At 36.8% G+C, this 18,864-nt stretch overlaps 1 protein-coding gene across 1 annotated transcript in view; it reads right to left on the bottom strand.

The window, feature by feature from the left end:
• Positions 1 to 9,122: 9,122 nt before the first annotated feature.
• Positions 9,123 to 18,864, bottom strand: part of LOC111516122 (godzilla E3 ubiquitin protein ligase) — a 28,562-nt gene continuing 18,820 nt past the window's right edge. The window contains exons 4-5 of the mRNA XM_074176644.1: positions 18,498 to 18,672; positions 9,123 to 12,822 (exon numbers count right to left, since the gene is read on the bottom strand). Of these exons, the coding sequence (XP_074032745.1) occupies positions 12,386 to 12,822; positions 18,498 to 18,672 (612 nt within the window). The 3' untranslated portion in view covers positions 9,123 to 12,385. The remainder of the gene's footprint in view (positions 12,823 to 18,497; positions 18,673 to 18,864) is intronic.

Below are 18,864 nucleotides of genomic sequence, written 5' to 3'. Positions count from 1 at the left end.
TCTCTATCGCCCAGAGAACGCCAAGACACTCCTTTTCGGTCACACTGAATTTCCTTTCATTTGGAGATAACGAACGACTAATGTAACTTATGACGTTCTCATTTCCATCGGAGTCTTCCTGAGTTAAAACAGCTCCAAGTCCAAAGTCACTGGAATCTGTCTGCACACAAAACGGACGTTCAAAGTCGGGACAAGACATCACGGGGGCTGTAACTAACAGTTCCTTGATTCGGGTGAAAGCATTCTCACATACATCATTCCAGGCAAATTTAATACCTTTCCTCAGTAAATTAGTTAAAGGAGCCACAACCGCGGCAAAATTCGGTATGAAACGACGATACCAACTTGTCATTCCGAGGATTCTTCTGACCTCCTTCACATTCTTCGGTCTTGGAACATTGAGAATGGCTGACACCTTATCTGGATCAACATGGAGACCAAGTTTGTCCACCACATACCCCAGATATTTCAGTTCTGAACGACAGAAGTTACATTTCTCCCTTGATACTTTCAACCCCGCCTTCTTGAGTCTACTAAATACCTCCTCCAAAATTTGTAAATGTTTTTCGAATGTTTGAGTTACTATAACGATGTCGTCGAGGTAGACGAATACAAAGGGTTCCAAATCAGCACCTAAGACTCCATCTATCAACCTTTGCCATGTAGAACTTGAGTTATGCAGGCCCATTGGCATGCGTCTGAACTGGAATAGACCTCGACCCGGAACGGTAAATGCAGTTATTGGTTTGGATTCCTCAGCGAGCGGTACCTGCCAGAAAGCACTCTTTATATCAAGCGAGGTAAGGTAAGCCGCATCTCTGAGCTTATCCAAAGTGCTTGAAATTAAAGGCAGTGGGTAAGCGTCCCGTTCAGTAACCTTATTTACTTTGCGGAAATCTATACAAAATCTATAAGAACCATCCTTCTTTTTGACCATCACGATAGGTGACGCCCATGGTGATGAAGAAGGCTCTACCACACCTTGCCGTAGCATTTCATCTAGCTCTTCATTTACGTGTTTTTGCAAAGCCGGTGATATTGGATAAAATCTCTGCTTGATTGGCTCTGCCTTGGTTCGTATGACGTGACTGACCAGGGAAGTGCAACCAAGTTCCAATGACACATCCTTGAAAATGGATTCTATCAACTTTTCCAGCCGCGTTTTCTGAATATCTGACAGATGCTCGTTACTGGTTATACTAGCAACTCGAACTTCCATTGGACATTCAGAGAAAGTCCAATTGTTATTCCTGAGATCTGGAACTAGACCAAGTTGACGCCAAAAATCCGCTCCCAATATCAATTGATGAGGAAAAGAAGGTACCACAAGTGTTTTCAGGATGATCACCCTATCCAATACTCGAAACGGAATATCATAAGAGCCACTCACCAAGCATTCACCACCGTTTGCCACCGTGCAAACTTGGACCGTAGATGTGTGCATGTTTAAATTCAAGCTTCGTATAACTTCCCAACCTCTCCGACCCAATATTGTACGGGATGATCCGGAATCGAGTAGTCCTACTAAATTGATTCCCAGAATGTTTACATTAAGGTAAGGTCTTTCATCTCCCTGAACATTAGCCAACACGTAATCTAAAATGCATTTAACGTGAGAGGGACTCTCTGAATTGACCGACTGATTGATTCGCGAGTCTACGACGCGGTCTGTTCGCGACCCGATTCCTCGTTTCCCGATTCCCTTTTACATTTGTCACACGTTCTGACAGTTTTGTCTAACGTTCCGCAACGATAACACCTCAGAATTTTAGGTGAATCGCAATCTTTTGCCATGTGACCAAAATGGCCACAATTGAAACACTTTACATTCTGGAATCGCGTACTATGGATTGCTGCCAGTGCTGCTGAACCACTCGCTTCTTCTTGAAACTCCCCGTAGTGGTGATCTCTGTCGTATTCTACATGCACAGCGTCTGTTCGGTACCTTCCAGGATTGTACATGAATTCGGTTTCAGTAACAAGGTTTCTGTTCGTTGGAGGAGGTCTCCAGCGTTGAGTTCGCACATACAACTCTTCTGCCCTTCTGCCTAACTCCAATAATTCAGAAAAATGTAAAATTGGATCCAATGGCAGCCTAGACTGAATGTGGGGCAGCATGCGTTCTCGCATTAACTTGACCCTCTCAGCCTCTCTCGGTTTGGCTGTGAGTTTCCCAAATAAACTTTCCATATTTATCAGGTAAGTTGAGACATCCTCACGTTGACCCTGGGTTCGACTTCGTATGTCATTCCAGATATCCTCATCGTAACTGGAAGACCTATAAAGCCGATTCAAATAGTACGTAACATCATCCCAAGAATTCAGTACTTCAGATGTATTTCTGTACCAGTGTAACGGGGTACCCTTCAGAAGGATAGGTGTATATTTGAGTAATTGAGATTTTGGGATATTACAAGCCACTCTCAGTTCCTCTACACGCTCTATGAAATTGGAAATACTCATATTTTGACCATCAAAACTGAGGTTCCATTTGGATATCGTGTTAAAATGTCGAGCTGACCCATCATCCCCATAAAAGCGGTCATGCTCCAGGTTTTCTTCCGAAAATCTGGGATGACGAAGATGACTCTCGTTTCCTATCCGAAAGTTGTTACCCCAGTCCCTATTGACTCTATTACCTAAATGAAGATTATCTGGCGTCGATCCAGATATATATGGGGGCTTGTTATTCTCGTTTCTGTTCAAAAACAGTTGAGGATTGATATCCCTTGTAGACGGATGATATGCTGAGAACGATACACGACGGTGTAGAGGAGATCCCAATAATGTATCAACCCTGTTGGCGATGTCTTCATCACTACGCTTTGATATAATATCCAACAATGACCGTTGCGACTTGTTAACAATGTTATCGCCTTCGCCCGCATCATTGTGTTCCTTGTGTTGCGGATTGGTTTCTATATTGATGATTTCCTGATCAATCGTATCTAACTTTTCACATAACTCCACGCATCGAGCTATAAGCTCATTTTTCCGCTCCTGAACACCCTCAGCGGCTATTCTACTAAGTCTACCCGAAACGTGTAACAGTCTTGATAGAATGCGCGAACGTTCATTTCTCGCGTTTTCATGATCAAAGTTATCAAGTTGTGTCTGTAGCTCATCTAATTTCTCAACACATTTCGCGATTTCCGTATCAGCATCTAAGTCATAGGAAAAAGAAGGCGTGTAACTGCCCCGTTTTTCTAGATAAATTCGTTGCCTTAACCGCATACGCAATTGATCGACCGTTCCCGATTCTGGTAACGCCCCTCTAACGCGAAGCTCATAGGCTAGTTCATCTGCTCGAAGTCTATTTACTTCCATGTCGATAAAGAAATGACGACAAGAAAAAAAACTCTCAAAGTTATCCTCTTATTCGCTTTGCAGAAGCGACTCTCCCCCTTCCCGAAAGAAAGAAGACCAATAAAAAGAAAAAGAAAAGACAACTCGACTCGAAACACCAACGGAGTTTATTGCTTTTCGATTAAAGTAATATTCAAAAATGAGAAAAAATAATCTTCTCTTGGTATTTATATTACCTTCTAGATGACCTTGTATATGCGTTAGTCTGAGTACTTACTTGTGGACCATCTGTAAGAGTCCGTACCCAAACAAAAAATAAATGCAATGTATAATGTAGAGGGATAGGTATACCAATATGAAATTCCACCCTGTATATTCACCTTATTACAAAGTAAACAAAATCTATCAACAGAAAAAAGTAAAAGACAAGTTATGATTCACAATAACCGACAAACCTGAAAAAACGTAGAATTAAAAAACATTTAAATTCAAAAAACAGACCACGATAAAAAACAATCTTCGCAAAATGTAACGTAGAATGCTTGCCTACACACTGATTTATATAAATAAACACTTGCCAAATACCATTACTTAACCGCACTAACAAGTAAAAAAAAAAACACCCTTCCACTGCGGAGCTAGATGGGCGCCATTTGTTACGTTGTTCAACGGGGGTGGAAGAGAAATTTGGTTTTGGAATGAAAGTTGAACCCCCCTTCGGTATATTCCAAAACCGTATTGGTAACAAAAATATTTTTTCCGGTCACTGAAAAGTTTACTCAAATGACCACTCGGCTAGCTCAGCAATTTGGGGGTGAGTATGGAGAATAAATCCACCAAAGGGTGCTGTTCTCGATATTTTACAAAAACTTTATTGAATCTTTAACAGGTTTCAAATAACATACAATGACAAATATCAAGAGAGAATATGCAGTGTTTGTATCAACCCAAAGTGGTTTTGAGGGGTATTTCTCAAAGCAGATTAATGTATATATACATATATATAACAGAAATGCTTCCGTGCCTGTGTGATCACACCTGATTCGAGCACGTTACTTAACAGGAAACAAGTTCAATAAATCTATCAATAATAATTCTAATCTAACACTGAATCATTTACAAAACTCAGTAATCACAAATTTGATACAAATCAAAGTTACACTGACTGATAAGGGCAAAATAACAGTTTGATGCAGCACTTCTTATGAAATAGAGGCAGCAAATCGTATTAAGGCAAGACTCTAGTACTCGTAAAGCGTTGAGGATGCTAATGATTACGCAATGTATTGTTAAACAAACTGAATCGGTGTCAAGCACAGCTGCGGCAAGCTTTAGGCATTCATAAAGCTATAATAATTGATCAAGTGTGTTTATATGCCGCGGAATGCAGCAGGATACAGCGGAATGCAACAGGATGCAGCGTGCATGCAAGCTCACGATGGTATTTCCCAGGTTGTGACATGTATTGCATCAGTTAGGCCATAGCAAAAGAAACGGACTCACCAGAATAAATCAAATGAATAATGCTACTGCTACTTATCATGCAGCTCCGTGATGTCCAACTTAAATGCAATATCTAACAATGGCGGCTGGTGGTCTGAAGCGGCCGTTTCGAGAGGCTAGGGCAAAACACCAAATCCGACCTCTTGTCGGGATCCCGTACCAGCAAACTCCTTGTACTCGTACTCGGGATTCTCGAGTCTTTCCCTTATGAAACCCAAAATACTTTGGAATGCAACAATTTCTCCAAATTGTTAACAAAATTAGGAAAAGACCTCTTGTTTCTTCCTCGTCTCCTCGAACCAACCTCCTTTTTTTTCTTTTTATCCCCTCCTCCTATAACCTATTTCCGCCTTTCCATTCCTACTTATTGAAATTCCTCATATAACACTCTTTCTTGCCTTTAGACTTCCTATAATTGATCAAGGTGATTGTTTGAATGTTCATAACGGTCACCTTTTACGTAACACAGCTGCAGCTATTTTATAATTCGCCTGAATCAAATTTTACCGCCAGGAAGTAAACCTGACTAGTTCGGTAGTCGATCTTTCTCGACCGGCTTGCGAACTACGATGGCAGCAAATGACACCTATGACAAAGGCAACATCTAGGTTTTGTTTACTTTTCCAAATGCGTCAATTGAATATCAAAACAGGAATGCCAAGTAAGAATTGACAATTGTAACATATTGGCCTTCCCTCTACACTCATTATTTTCATCTCTTTATATCAATGATGAAGGTGTTTTTACTTTTCTTCCTTTTCTGGAGTACCAAGTTTGTTTATAATAATAAATTCCTTTGAAATGTTCCTAATCAAAGGTAGACAACCAACCCTACTTGGCAGTTGTAGTGTGGGCTGCCTATCTGAACTGATATTAGTGTATTTACATAGAATAAAATAGCCCAATGTTACTTGGCGGGAAACCGGCACGTAACAGGACGTATGTTCTAAACGCCTTAACTTTTGCGATACAGGGTGGCAAAGTTTTCAAAAATAATCAGTTTTTTAATAATAACTGAGATAATTTTGTAGACATCTTTGGCATATTTGGTACATATATTCCATGCCTCAAGGCGCATTTTCTGATGTACACAAATTTGTATTTTTTCAAACAGTGGCATCCCTACGGGTTTCGCATTGAATATTTTTGGGAAAAAAGTACTACGCCAATGCTTTCTTTCCAAAATAAGATCATTTTTAAAATCCTCATTTATTTTTGAGAAAATTTGATCTCCTGGTATTTATTTGTCCGACGCATGATTTTCACTCAAAAAAAAAAAAAATAAAAATCGACAGAAAGCAAATTAAGAAATTAGATCAATTCTAAAATGAATGAGAATCTGAAAATTGCTTCATAACGCATTACCAATTCCCTAATAATATTTGAAGACATAATCTGCAAAAAAATCAATTTTTTACAAAAACGAGTTTTATTTTATTTTGTGACAGTAAGTCTAAACGAATAGCACAAATTTGTTAATTAGTAATAATACCAAAACTGATTATAAAAATTGTTGGAAGTGGCCACCTGCACTTAGTATGCATGCTTCCGCCCTTCTACGCATGGAATTACGCACCCGTTCAAATATTCCCGGCGTATTTCGTATAGTTTCACACGAGGCAACTATTCGCTGTCTTAAATCTTCTAAAGTATTAACGGGAGTTTTATACACAAGAGTTTTAAGGTGACCCCATAAAAAAAAATCTAAACTGTTGAGATCGGGGGATCTTGCTGGCCATTGCTGAGGTCTTCCGCGACCTATCCAAGATTAGGATAAACTGTATTTAAATGGTTTCGGACAATTACACTGAAATGAGCAGGGGCGCCATCGTGCATGTACCATATTCGATTCCTTAACGCAAGTGGCACATCTTCCAATAACCCAGGTAAGTCTTCTTCGAGAAAGTGTAAATAAGAACGACCATCAAGGCGTATTGGTAGAAAAAAATGGGCCTATTAGATGATCACCTATAATTCCTGCCCATACATTAACCGAAAATTGGTGTTGGAAATGGGTTTCGGTTATTGCATGGGGATTTTCTTCAGCCCACACATGATTGTTATGGAAATTTTGAATGGCATTCCGAGAAAAATTTGCTTCGTCTGTGAACAAAATTTGTGTCTCAAACTGCGGATTTAGTGCAATACTTTGTAGATACCACTGACTGAAGTTCACACGCTGTGGAAAATCTCTGGGGAGTAATGTCTGCACTCTTGAAATATGGTATGGGTATAACAAAAAATCAACCAAAATACGCCAAACAATTTGATGACAGATATCCAGAGTTCTAGCGATCTTCCTCGTACTCAGGATGTTCCTCAATTTCTTGCAGCACCGCTTCCTCAATTTCAGGAGTTCTTACTACACGAGGTCTACCTTCCGGAGTCCCTTTCTTGAAACTACCAGTTTCCCCAAGTCGACGATGAATATTTGAAAAGGTTCGGCTAACTGGTAAAGCACAATTAGGATATCTTTCCTGATAAATGCGCCTAGCTTCTGTTGCATTACCATCGACAAGGCCATATACGTAATGCATTTGCGCCATTTTCGCATTCGTAAAATTTACCATATTTACTGATATTCAGAAAAACAGCGGACTACCAAAATAACTTCAATAACACTTCAAAATCAATCAAAACGCGCTGTGACAGTTTTTAACACCAACACCTTACTTTAAACCAACATCAATATTAGCTACTGACGTTTGTACATACAGAGAATTCGTTTTTTATTGCTATGGTGGGTACGCTGTTTTTTCTGCTTTTAATCTTTAAAAGAAATCACATATCGACAAACTCCATATTTCCAAGAGGTGCAGTAAATAAATTCTGCTACACGTCATTTATTCCAGGATAACTAAATTTATGTTTTCAAAAATTATTAAGCGATGCTGCGTTATGACGTAATTTTAATTGAGAACAGTGCATCTGACAACAAACAAATACCTTTTAGATCCTCAATTATTTTGCAACAAATCTGATCTCTTAGTTTGCTTTCAGTCGATGCACGATACCGCATCAGATTTTTAAGTAAAGCGATTTTTAATTTTTTGAGCGAAAACCATGCGTGGGACAAAGAAAACCCAGCAAATCAAATGTGCTCAAAAATGTATGGAGATTTTAAAAATAATTTTTCATTCAAGATAAAGCAGTAGCGTAGTAGTTTTTTCGCCAAAAAAATACATTTCAAAACTCGTACGTACGCCACTGGCAGAGAAAATTAAGAAAATTGTACATCAGAAAATGCGCCTTGAGGCATGGAACATATGTACCAAATATGCCAAAGTTGTCTACAAAATTATCTCAGTTATTATTAAAAAAACTGATTATTTTTGAAAACTTTGCTACCCTGTATCTCAAAAGTTAAGGCGTTTAGGACTTTAAGGAACATCCTGTAGATAAAACTAATGATTCGCACAAATTCGCCTTCACCTTCATGGGTAGAAAATTTCGGTGTCCATATATAATTTTAAGGGAATAATACGCACGCCTTATAAACTGATTAACCTGGTTTTCGAATTTCAAGTCCTTATCTAAAATGATGCCCAGGCTTTTGGCTTCTGGGACAACCCCAAGTCTAGGGCCTTTTGGTCCGAAAACAATAACATTGGATTTACTACAATTTATATTTAAGCAGTGATCAGAAGCATTTTTCACGAATAATTTTAAGTCACTATTGAAGCTATAATACAACTGGGTATCGTCTGCATACAAATGTATTTTACAAAATTTTAAACATTTTTGCAAGTTGAGATGTGTAGATAGCAAACAAAAGGGGTCCCAAAATAGAGCCCTGTGGCACTCCACATATCAGCTTTAAGTATTGTGAGCTGTTTTCTTCTATGGTAACCTTTTGTTGACGGTTGGTGATATACGATCTGATTAATGATATAGCATTTTTAGAGAGTCCTATATAGCCAAGAATTAATAACATTAAATCGAAGTTAATAGTATCGAACGCTCTACTAAAATCGCAGAACATGCAAAACACTCTTAACTTTTATGCTTTTCACCAAAAAAGTGAATATGCTAAACAGCTGTAACCGTGAAAATATGTGTGAAACGAGTGTATCAATATATGAAAATAAAAAAATCGAAACTCGTAGTCCGCTTTATTTGAGCATTCACTTTATTTTTTCAACAAACCTCATATACTCAGATAGATATTGGTTTTTTTGTGGAGGGGGAGCAAGTTTTACAGTTACTAACCATAAGATCAGTGTAATATTTATTGTAATTCGTGAAACATTTTTACTGAACAAAGATGATCATTATTATATGAGTAGAGATTCATTGGAAAAAATAAAAAGCTATTCGTCATACAGTATATTTATATAAGAAATAATTTTTACAAATAAAAAGCACGGTTATAACAGGGTTTTTTCTATTGGTTTGTATGATAACTGAACTAATATCAATAAACTTCATCAAATTTGCTCAAAGAATTATACGAGTCCGAGTTTTTGATAGAAATTGTATTTCCGATATTCTGGTACAAATTTCTGATTACATGATCTCTCCAGAACTTGTCAGCTAATAAAATTCAAAAATAAGTCATAATAAAATAAACACATACATAAATTTGATTTCTAAGAAACACTAAAAATGATTTCAAAATTGTTCAGTCATGAGTTACGGAAATTTACCACACAAAGATAGCACCTCAAAAGGAAGAATATTTGTAAAAAAAAATAACGAACCACTATTTGTGTGTGGACTCTCTTCAATGAAAGAGAGACCAAAAAAAGAGTTTTGTCAATATTCATTTCTCCCCTTCTTTGTCACAGAGAAATGAAGCTGACGAAGGTTCTAAATCAAGCAAGCAGCTCATAAAAATTGAGGTCCTCAAGCTGACAAATGTTTTAAATGAAGTATATAGCTCATAAAAATCGAGGTCCTGAAGCTGACAAATGTTTTCAACTAAGCATACAGCTCATAAAAATCGAGGTCCTGAAGCTGACAAACGTTTAAAATGAAGCACATATCTCATAAAGTGGGGGCCTGAAGCTGACAAACGCTTTAAATTAAGCAAATAATTCATACAAATCGAGGCCCTGAAGCTGACAAAGGCTTTAAATTAAACAAATATTTCATACAAATCGAGGCCCTGAAGCTGACAAATGTTTTCAACTAAGCATACAGCTCATAAAAATTGAGGTCCTGAAGCTGACAAAGGTTTTAAATGAAGTATATAGCTCATAAAAATCGAGGTTTTTGAAGCTGACAAACGCTTAAAATGAAGCACATATCTCATAAAGTGGGGGCCCTGAAGCTGACAAAGGCTTTAAATTAAGCGAATAGTTCATACAAATCGAGGCCCTGAAACTAACAAATGTTTTCAACTAAGCATACAGCTCATAAAAATTGAGGTCCTGAAGCTGACAAAGGTTTTAAATTAAGTATATAGCTCATAAAAATCGAGGCCCTGAAGCTGACAAACGTTTAAAATGAAGCAAAGATCTCATAAAGTGGGGGCCCTGAAGCTGACAAAGGCTTTAAATTAAACAAATAGTTCATTCAAATCGAGGCCCTGAAAATGTTTTCAACTAAGCATACAGCTCATAAAAATTAAGGTCCTGAAGCTGACAAAGGTTTTAAATGAAGTATATAGCTCATCGAGGCCCTGAATCTGAAAAAGGTTTTTAACTGAGCAATAGCTCATAAAAATTGAGATCCTGAAGCTGACAAAGATTTTAAATGAAGTACATAGCTCATAAAAATCGAGGTCCTGAAGCTGACCAATGTTTCAAACTAGGCATACAGCTCATAAAAATCGAGGACCTGAAGCTGACAGAGATTTTAAATGAAGCATATAGCTCATACAAATCCAGATTCAGTACCAGACAAAGGTTTTAAATGGATCATGTATCTCATAAAACATCTAAGGCCTGAAGTTGACAAAAGTTTCTAAATGAAGCACGTAACTTATATAATCAAGACTCTTAAGCTGTTAAAGGTTTTGAATAAAGCATATAGGTCATAAAAATCGGGGCCCTGAAGCTGACAAAAGTTTTGAATGAAGCATATAGCTCATAAAAAATCGAGATCCTGAAGCATACAACTCAAAAAAATCGAGAACCTAAAGCTGACAGATTTTAAATGAAGCATATAGCTCATATAAATCTAGATTCAGTAGCAGACAAAGGTTTTAAATGGATCATGTATCTCATAAAACATCTAAGGCCTGAAGTTGACAAAAGTTTCTAAATGAAGCATGTAACTTATATAATCAAGACTCTTAAGCTGTTGAAGGTTTTGAATAAAGCATATAGGTCATAAAAATCGGGGCCCTGAAGCTGACAAAAGTTTTGAATGAAGCATATAGCTCATAAAAAATCGAGATCCTGAAGCATACAACTCAAAAAAATCGAGAACCTAAAGCTGACAGAGATTTTAAATGAAGCATATAGCTCATACAAATCCAGATTCAGTAGCAGACAAAGGTTTTAAATGGATCATGTATCTCATAAAACATCTAAGGCCTGAAGTTGACAAAAGTTTCTAAATGAAGCACGTAACTTATATAATCAAGACTCTTAAGCTGTTAAAGGTTTTGAATAAAGCATATAGGTCATAAAAATCGGGGCCCTGAAGCTGACAAAAGTTTTGAATGAAGCATATAGCTCATAAAAAATCGAGATCCTGAAGCATACAACTCAAAAAAATCGAGAACCTAAAGCTGACAGAGATTTTAAATGAAGCATATAGCTCATACAAATCCAGATTCAGTAGCAGACAAAGGTTTTAAATGGATCATGTATCTCATAAAACATCTAAGGCCTGAAGTTGACAAAAGTTTCTAAATGAAGCACGTAACTTATATAATCAAGAATCTTAAGCTGTTAAAGGTTTTGAATAAAGCATATAGGTCATAAAAATCGGGGCCCTGAAGCTGACAAAAGTTTTGAATGAAGCATATAGCTCATAAAAAATCGAGATCCTGAAGCAAACAACTCAAAAAAATCGAGAACCTAAAGCTGACAGAGATTTTAAATGAAGCATATAGCTCATATAAATCCAGATTCTGAAGCTGTTAAGGTTTAAAATGGGGCATATAGCTCATAACATCTAAGGCCTAAAGTTGACAAAGGTTTTAAATGAAGCATGTAGCTTATATAATCGAGACCTTTAAGCATATAGTTCATAAAAATCGGGACTCTGAAGCTGACAAAAGTTTTGAATGAAGCATATGGCTCATAAAATTTGAGGCTACAAGGTTCATTTCCTTAAATCACCTAGAGGAACTAAAACGTAAATATCTAGTGGTGGTGTATGAGTGCTACAGACGTACTATCAAGTTTGAATAGTCAATCGTTACACATCTGTTGATGTGATGACATGAGTCAATATTTAAAAATAAAAGTACCAATATGATGTGTCGATGAATGTAATTTAAAGTCGATCAAGCACTTCTCTTTGCACTTTCTTCACAACTGGTTCAAGAGTTCCAATGATTGTTAACTGCCAAATGACTTGTACGAACTACTACTGACGCTTATCCACTATTTAAACTACATAACTATATTCACAATTCGTACCCGACTAGAAATCACAAGATAAAAATCACTAAACAATATTATACATACATATTAATATCAACATCATCCGTACTGCTACTGGCAGCAGATCCGCGAATATTCACCTCCAAGTTATCACATGAATGTACCGTTACGCTACGTACGGAGCAGACGTCATCCGATCCGTCACTACCGTTGATACTCTGATAGTCCCCATTGATGCTGTGATGATCAGAGGCGGTGACCAAATTTGCCGCTCCAGACTGTTGGGATATAGAACGGGCAGCTCTTTGGATAGGATTCTCTGATTGGTCCTGGAATGTTCCGCCTTGTGTTCCACGGTTATTAGAATTTATCAGGGGAGTGGTATCGTCACTATCGGAGTCGCTGTCAGAATAATTGTGAGGTTCGTCATGAGCAAATACTTTCCGTTTGCATATTGGACACACTCTTCTATTTTTTGTCAACCATGGATCGATGCACTTGGAGTGGTACACTGGAAAATTAACTGTTATTAGTTTTGAAAATGAGAATAATGACTCTTTTCATTTGCTAGATACTTGAAAAGTCTACTAGAACACCAAATTTCAGGAGTCTTCCTTTTCAGAGCCAACTCTTCCATTATTTTTCAATATCACAACTTTGTAAGAAATTATAATACTCCGTTTCCTAATAGTATAGACCAGTCTTTCTCAAAGTGAGCGATAACGCCTCTTGTGGGCTCTGGAGATCCATAGGGGAGCAATAAAGAACACAGAGAAGTTTGGGGGGCGTTGAAGCGGTTTAGGGGGGGCGATGGCTTTTAACACAAACTTTACCGCTCCTTTACGCATAACGCGCGTTTCCTCGTGTAACGCCATCTAGGGGACTAGACAGTAACTATTTCCTGTCCGATAGTTGTCAAACTGTACAATAGATGGCGGTAAACTTCAATGCGAAGCGAGACGTTTCTAGTCTCCATTCTTGAAGGTACTAGGCCCGCCCGCTGCCTCATATAAAAACGCGTGCCATATCCAGCCAGTAATGTCATTCGACGATATTACGAAAACAAGTGAATTAAGTTAGCGACTAGCTAGGTAAAGTGCTGTACGTGCGGTGGTGAATACTGTGAGTGGTGTCATTAGCAAGTTTTTAATACTCGATTCTTTATTTATACCTTTTTGAAGACAAAATTATGTCGGAAGCCAAAAGAAGAAACGGTAGTATAGCACCGAACATATACAGGGCTTTTCATGATGAGCGTTAATTAGCCGTTTCTGACAAACTATTTAACGAATCAACCTGAAAATTTCACAGTATGCATAAATCAATATGACCTACACGCCTAAAACATTTCTGACGAAGCGGCGTTGTCGCTTCTACTATAAAGTAGCGGCTTCTTTGATTTTTCAAATGGAACACCCCGTATATAATATCATATTATGATTCATTATCACTTTGTCAACAAATTCATATACTATTTCCCTATACCTATCTATTACCGTTTAGAAGATATAAATTAATTTCGATATTTTTTTTACCAAACATGAAGTTTATAAATGCTGATAATCTTGAACTCTCTTGAACTAAAACGATCAAATTTGAAGTGGAGTGGAGTGATACTATGAGGATCTTGACTCCGAGTCATATTTTCATTTGCCTCATACAGGGTCTTCAAAAAATGCAGATACTTTGATCTCATGAAAAAATGAGTGGAACTCGAGTTTTTCAAATGGAACACCCTGTATATTTCAACATTTTTGAGCTCTACATCCAATTTTAGATTAACTTTGTTCAGATAAAACTATTTCTATTTTGAACCGTTTTCGAGATAAACTGTTTCAAACGGAAACTGACATGGTTTTCTTGCTCGTTTTTTTTAATTCATCACTTATTTTGGATATTCAACATTTTTTTTATACCTAGTAATATTTCTTTTTGATCCAGTTTTTTAACTGTCTCAGATCAGTCAATTCGAAATTGGTATGTACCTACCTTAGAAAACGTTACAATTTGTATACATTGAGGTATTGGTCTCTAATGTACAACAGTACACATTAATATTTTTTAATAGTGTGCTTTGGAAAAATAAATAAACCAATTATTTAACGTCAGACTTTCGTTGATGGTTTTGACTGATTGTGAAAGCTACCAATTATTATAGAATAATGTCAAGATTAGGTTACAGCAATGAAGATTTCTTGAATTTATTAATAATTTATGGTGAGTGCAATAGAATTGCAATAGAATTGCACTCAAGATCCTCAACAGAGAGTAGAATTTTGTGAAATGTTGTTGATACGCATTCAAGAAGATCCACTTTTTTAAAATAAAATTATTTGGACTGATGAATCGAAATTTTCGAGAGAAGGGATTTTCAATAGAAAAAATCGTCATTATTGGTCCAGTGAAAATCCTCACGTCACAAAAGAAGCCGGATTTCAAGAAAAATTTAGTTTTAATGTCTTCTGCATGTTGATGGACAACAAATTGAGGTACGTGATATACGAGGAGTCATTAACATCCAGAAGCTACCTGAATATTTTGAAGAATACTGTAGACAGTTTCGTGGATAATCTGCCACTCGAAGATTATCGAAACTGTTGGTACCAAGTAGACGGAGCTCCTGCACATTGCACAAGAGAAGTGAGCGCAGAACTGGATAGACTATTTGACGATCGGTGGATGAGGCGCTTGGGACCATGGAATTGACCAGCGAAATCACCCGATCTTAATCCATTAGATTTTTATTTGTGAGGAATGTTTAAAGAAAAAGTTTACAAAATACCCGTGCGTTCGAGAGATGAATTGTTAGAAAGGATTGCCCAAACATTTGAAGATTTGGATCCCAATGAAATCAGATCTGCCACCACGAAAGCAGTCAACACCCGCATTTTAAAGTGCTTGGAAGTGAACGGCCAGCGATTCGAACATATTTTGAAATATTCCACATGATTGTTTTACTTTTTTATAATTATTCATATCAATATTTCCAATTTCAAGTTTCTTTGTGCTTTTTTAAAGTTTATCCAAACATATTGAAATTGTTCTGAATTCGTATAAATTTCTTGAGGTTCATTGGCGGTAGATTCGGATACATTTCATTGAACTTTCTACATGTTCTGCTGATAATTTTGTCACACTGTCCAAAAATAATAAACAAATTCATAAGAACTTCGTTTGAATAGTTTTGTTCCATCGTTTTGAAGGTATTTGCAACTTCTAAAGTGACGAAAATGTCGATATTATTAGGAGAATGTCACAACGCTACTGTCAAATAGTAATCATGGCCTGCTTACCAAATACCGAATGGAAATACCATTCTGAAGGGACATTTTCACAAATAAATGTTCATAAGTCCGAAACTTGACTAGTTAGGTATAGGTATGATATACATAGAAAGAAAGCAAATTTCAGCAGCTTTCCAAATTTTCAATAATATACAGGGTGTTCCATTTAAAATAATCAAATTTCAGCAACTTTTTCAAGCAAATGAAAAAACTGTATTTTTTTACCACCCTGTATTGAAGTAACGGAGATTAGGCTGACGTGTGGGAAGTGTCCAAGTATCACCTAACTCCAAACCAAATTTAGATATCATAGTACTTCTTAACTAAAAGATATCGGCATTTTTAGAAGTCATGATTTTCGAAGAAAAAAATTGAAATTAATTTTTATTTCGAAAACGGTAACAGATAGGTATAGGGAAATATCAAGAAAAGTTGTCGGGCAATTGTTGGAGATTCCAAAAATAATATTATATACAGAGTGTTCCATTTGAAAAATCAAAGTTGCTACTGCTTTCTAATAGAAGCGGCAACACCGCATTGTCGAAAATATTTTAGTTGGCTAGAGAATGTCCGAATATGCCCTCCATTAAATTTTCAAAGTGATCCGTTGTCTGGTTCACCAGAAACGTCTAATGTGCCATCCACCGTGAATCAGCCTGTATAATACACTGGAAAAATTTTGCGATTGAAATTTCACTGAAGAATATTATATCAGCTGCTTCAGATGGCGCTCTGGCTATGACAGGACGTCACAGAGGCTTCATAGCATACTTAAAAAATAAAATTCCAGTAGTGCTCATTCACAGGCATCATTTGATTGCGAAAAATTTGAGTGAGCGCCTTTCTCAATCACTGCAAAATATCATCAAAGCAGTCAATAAAATCCGAAACACCTCTTTAAATGACAGATTATTTAATATCAGTTTTGTGTTGCCAATGATGAAGATTTCAACCAATTGCTATTTCACACAGAAGTGCGTTGGTTATCAAGAGGTAACTGTCTGACTCGATTTTACTATATATTTGACTCTGTAACAGAGTTCTTGGAACACAAAGACGAAGAATTGCATGACTACCTCATCACTTCAAAGAATGATATTGCGTACTTGACAGGCCTGTATAAATTATTTAATGATGTCAATCTCCAACTTCAAGGTGACGACTTGAATTTGATTAAAACAAAAAATGTCATTGCTGCTTCTGTAGCCAAATTGCTCTTATACAAGAATAATATCGGCAGACGTGAGTTTCGCAATTTCCCTAATTTGTCAGCAGTATCGTTCAACAACGACGACTTGCTTGTTTACTGCCAACATTTGGAGGACCTCCACAGTGATTTCGCAGAACGATTACATGACATTTTAAAATTGGAAATATCGGACTGGGTGTTGGATCCTTTTTCAAATGTCAACACAGCAGGATCACCCCAGCTGGAAGAACAACTCACAGAACTGATAACGAACGAGGAAAAAAAATTAAATTCAAAAATGGATACCAAGAATTTTGGCTACAAAAGCCAATCCCGCAATTGTACCCTGGATTGTGGTCCATCGTTCAACGATTTTTGATAGCGTTTCCATAATCGTATTTATGTCAACGTTGCTGTGGCAACGTTGCTGACTAAAAAGAGAAATCGTTTGCAGTTTACCGAACGCGGTGACTTACGGCTGTTTTTGAGTAAATTTAAACCTGATATTAACAAACTCGTTAAAAATAACATAAATAAAAGTTTTCCTAATATTACAAAATGGTGTTTTACATTACCCTCATCAGAAAGTCTTATTTTCACATGACACACATAATTTAATTATTGAAATAATGACTGCGATTGTGATTCTTAAGATGTAGTAAAGTAAAAAAAATTGGGGGGCGCTAGAAAATAATTATTTCTCGAAGTGGGCGGCAGACAAAATAAGTTTGAGAACCTCTGGTATAGAGTGATAAAGGCTCATTATGAATGCAGAAAGCTAACAGATTACTGATTCATTCTCCACCAGGAAGTGTTTATTCTGCGAGACAGTGTAAAATGTCTGAATATGAGCAGAATATCACTGGAATTTTCCCCAACACCAAACCGTTATTTCAACACCTCGGCACGTGTTTCGATCACTAAGTGATCATCTTCAAGAGAAAGATCTAACTCAGTTGCGTATACCTTACCATATATAGATTTTGAGACAACTTTTAGGATGCCAAAATACAAGTTTATACAATTTCATAACTGGGTATCTCAAATTACTAGGTGAACTTACCAAAATAATTCAATGGAATTATTACAATGTGTTAAAACAACGATAAAAATAAAATAAATACAACAATAAAAATTAATTGGCGCTCAGGGGGGGCTTCATTGATTCCAGTGGCGCATTTGCTTCTTCAGCTGCAGGAAAACCCGGAAAAACCTGCAGCACCACATCATCTGAAGATCTTGATCTAACAATGTCCTCTCTCTCATAAAACAAAATGTAGGGTGTCTCCAGAGGCTCCAATAAATTCAATGCATCGCCAGAACACTTCGTGACACCACTATCGTCAAACTTAAACCAGTCCGTTTTTTCTTTGACCAAGGCGTAATAATGACCACATTCAACGCCAGAACCACAGTGAACAATGACTGCATGAATATTATAACAGTGGTCTGCTAGGTTGAAATGTTCATCTATTTCGAACCTTCCATAGAGTTTCTTGCTTCCGTTAGAGGTTGAGTCTTGTTTGAAAATCATCAGTGTTATTATTAGATTGACTGGTGCCTCAGCTATACTTGTTTCCTTATAACAGTCAGTTATAATTAGATTATAACGGATGAAATTGGCCTAACATCAGCTAAATGAATGATTTACATTCAAAATATTTCTACATCAATCGATTCAAACAAGTTTAAGAACTAAATGTGTTAACTTACCATGATTACAAGGTAAAATTCTAAGTTTTTCTCCTTCAATATAGTCGTCAAGACATATTGCACATGTTTCATATGGGTCACCTTTCTGAAACTTCCTTGTCGGAATTTTATTCAAGGCAGATGTAGGAAGTCTATGCCTTCTTTGTCTTCTTCTATCTTTCAAAAATTTCCATATCTACAAAAAAAATACAAATAAGCCATATTTATTCATTCGAACTATTTTTAGACGTGAATACGTCCTCAAAAACTGCTTTTTTAAGGACAAACCACAAGCACTACAGGAAAATCCTTAAGGCGCTCTAAGAGCGGTGCCTGTGGGAAAGTAGCGATTCACGATAGATTTGAATCGCTGGAGATTAAATTCATT

This window comes from Leptinotarsa decemlineata, unplaced genomic scaffold (assembly GCF_025532065.1).
Source record: "Leptinotarsa decemlineata unplaced genomic scaffold, Ldec_3_MD MMD2_tig00001973_RagTag_RagTag, whole genome shotgun sequence".
NCBI lineage: Eukaryota > Metazoa > Arthropoda > Insecta > Coleoptera > Chrysomelidae > Leptinotarsa > Leptinotarsa decemlineata.
The sequence above is the reverse complement of the archived record's forward strand: the minus strand, read 5'-3'. Positions and strand labels throughout refer to the sequence as shown.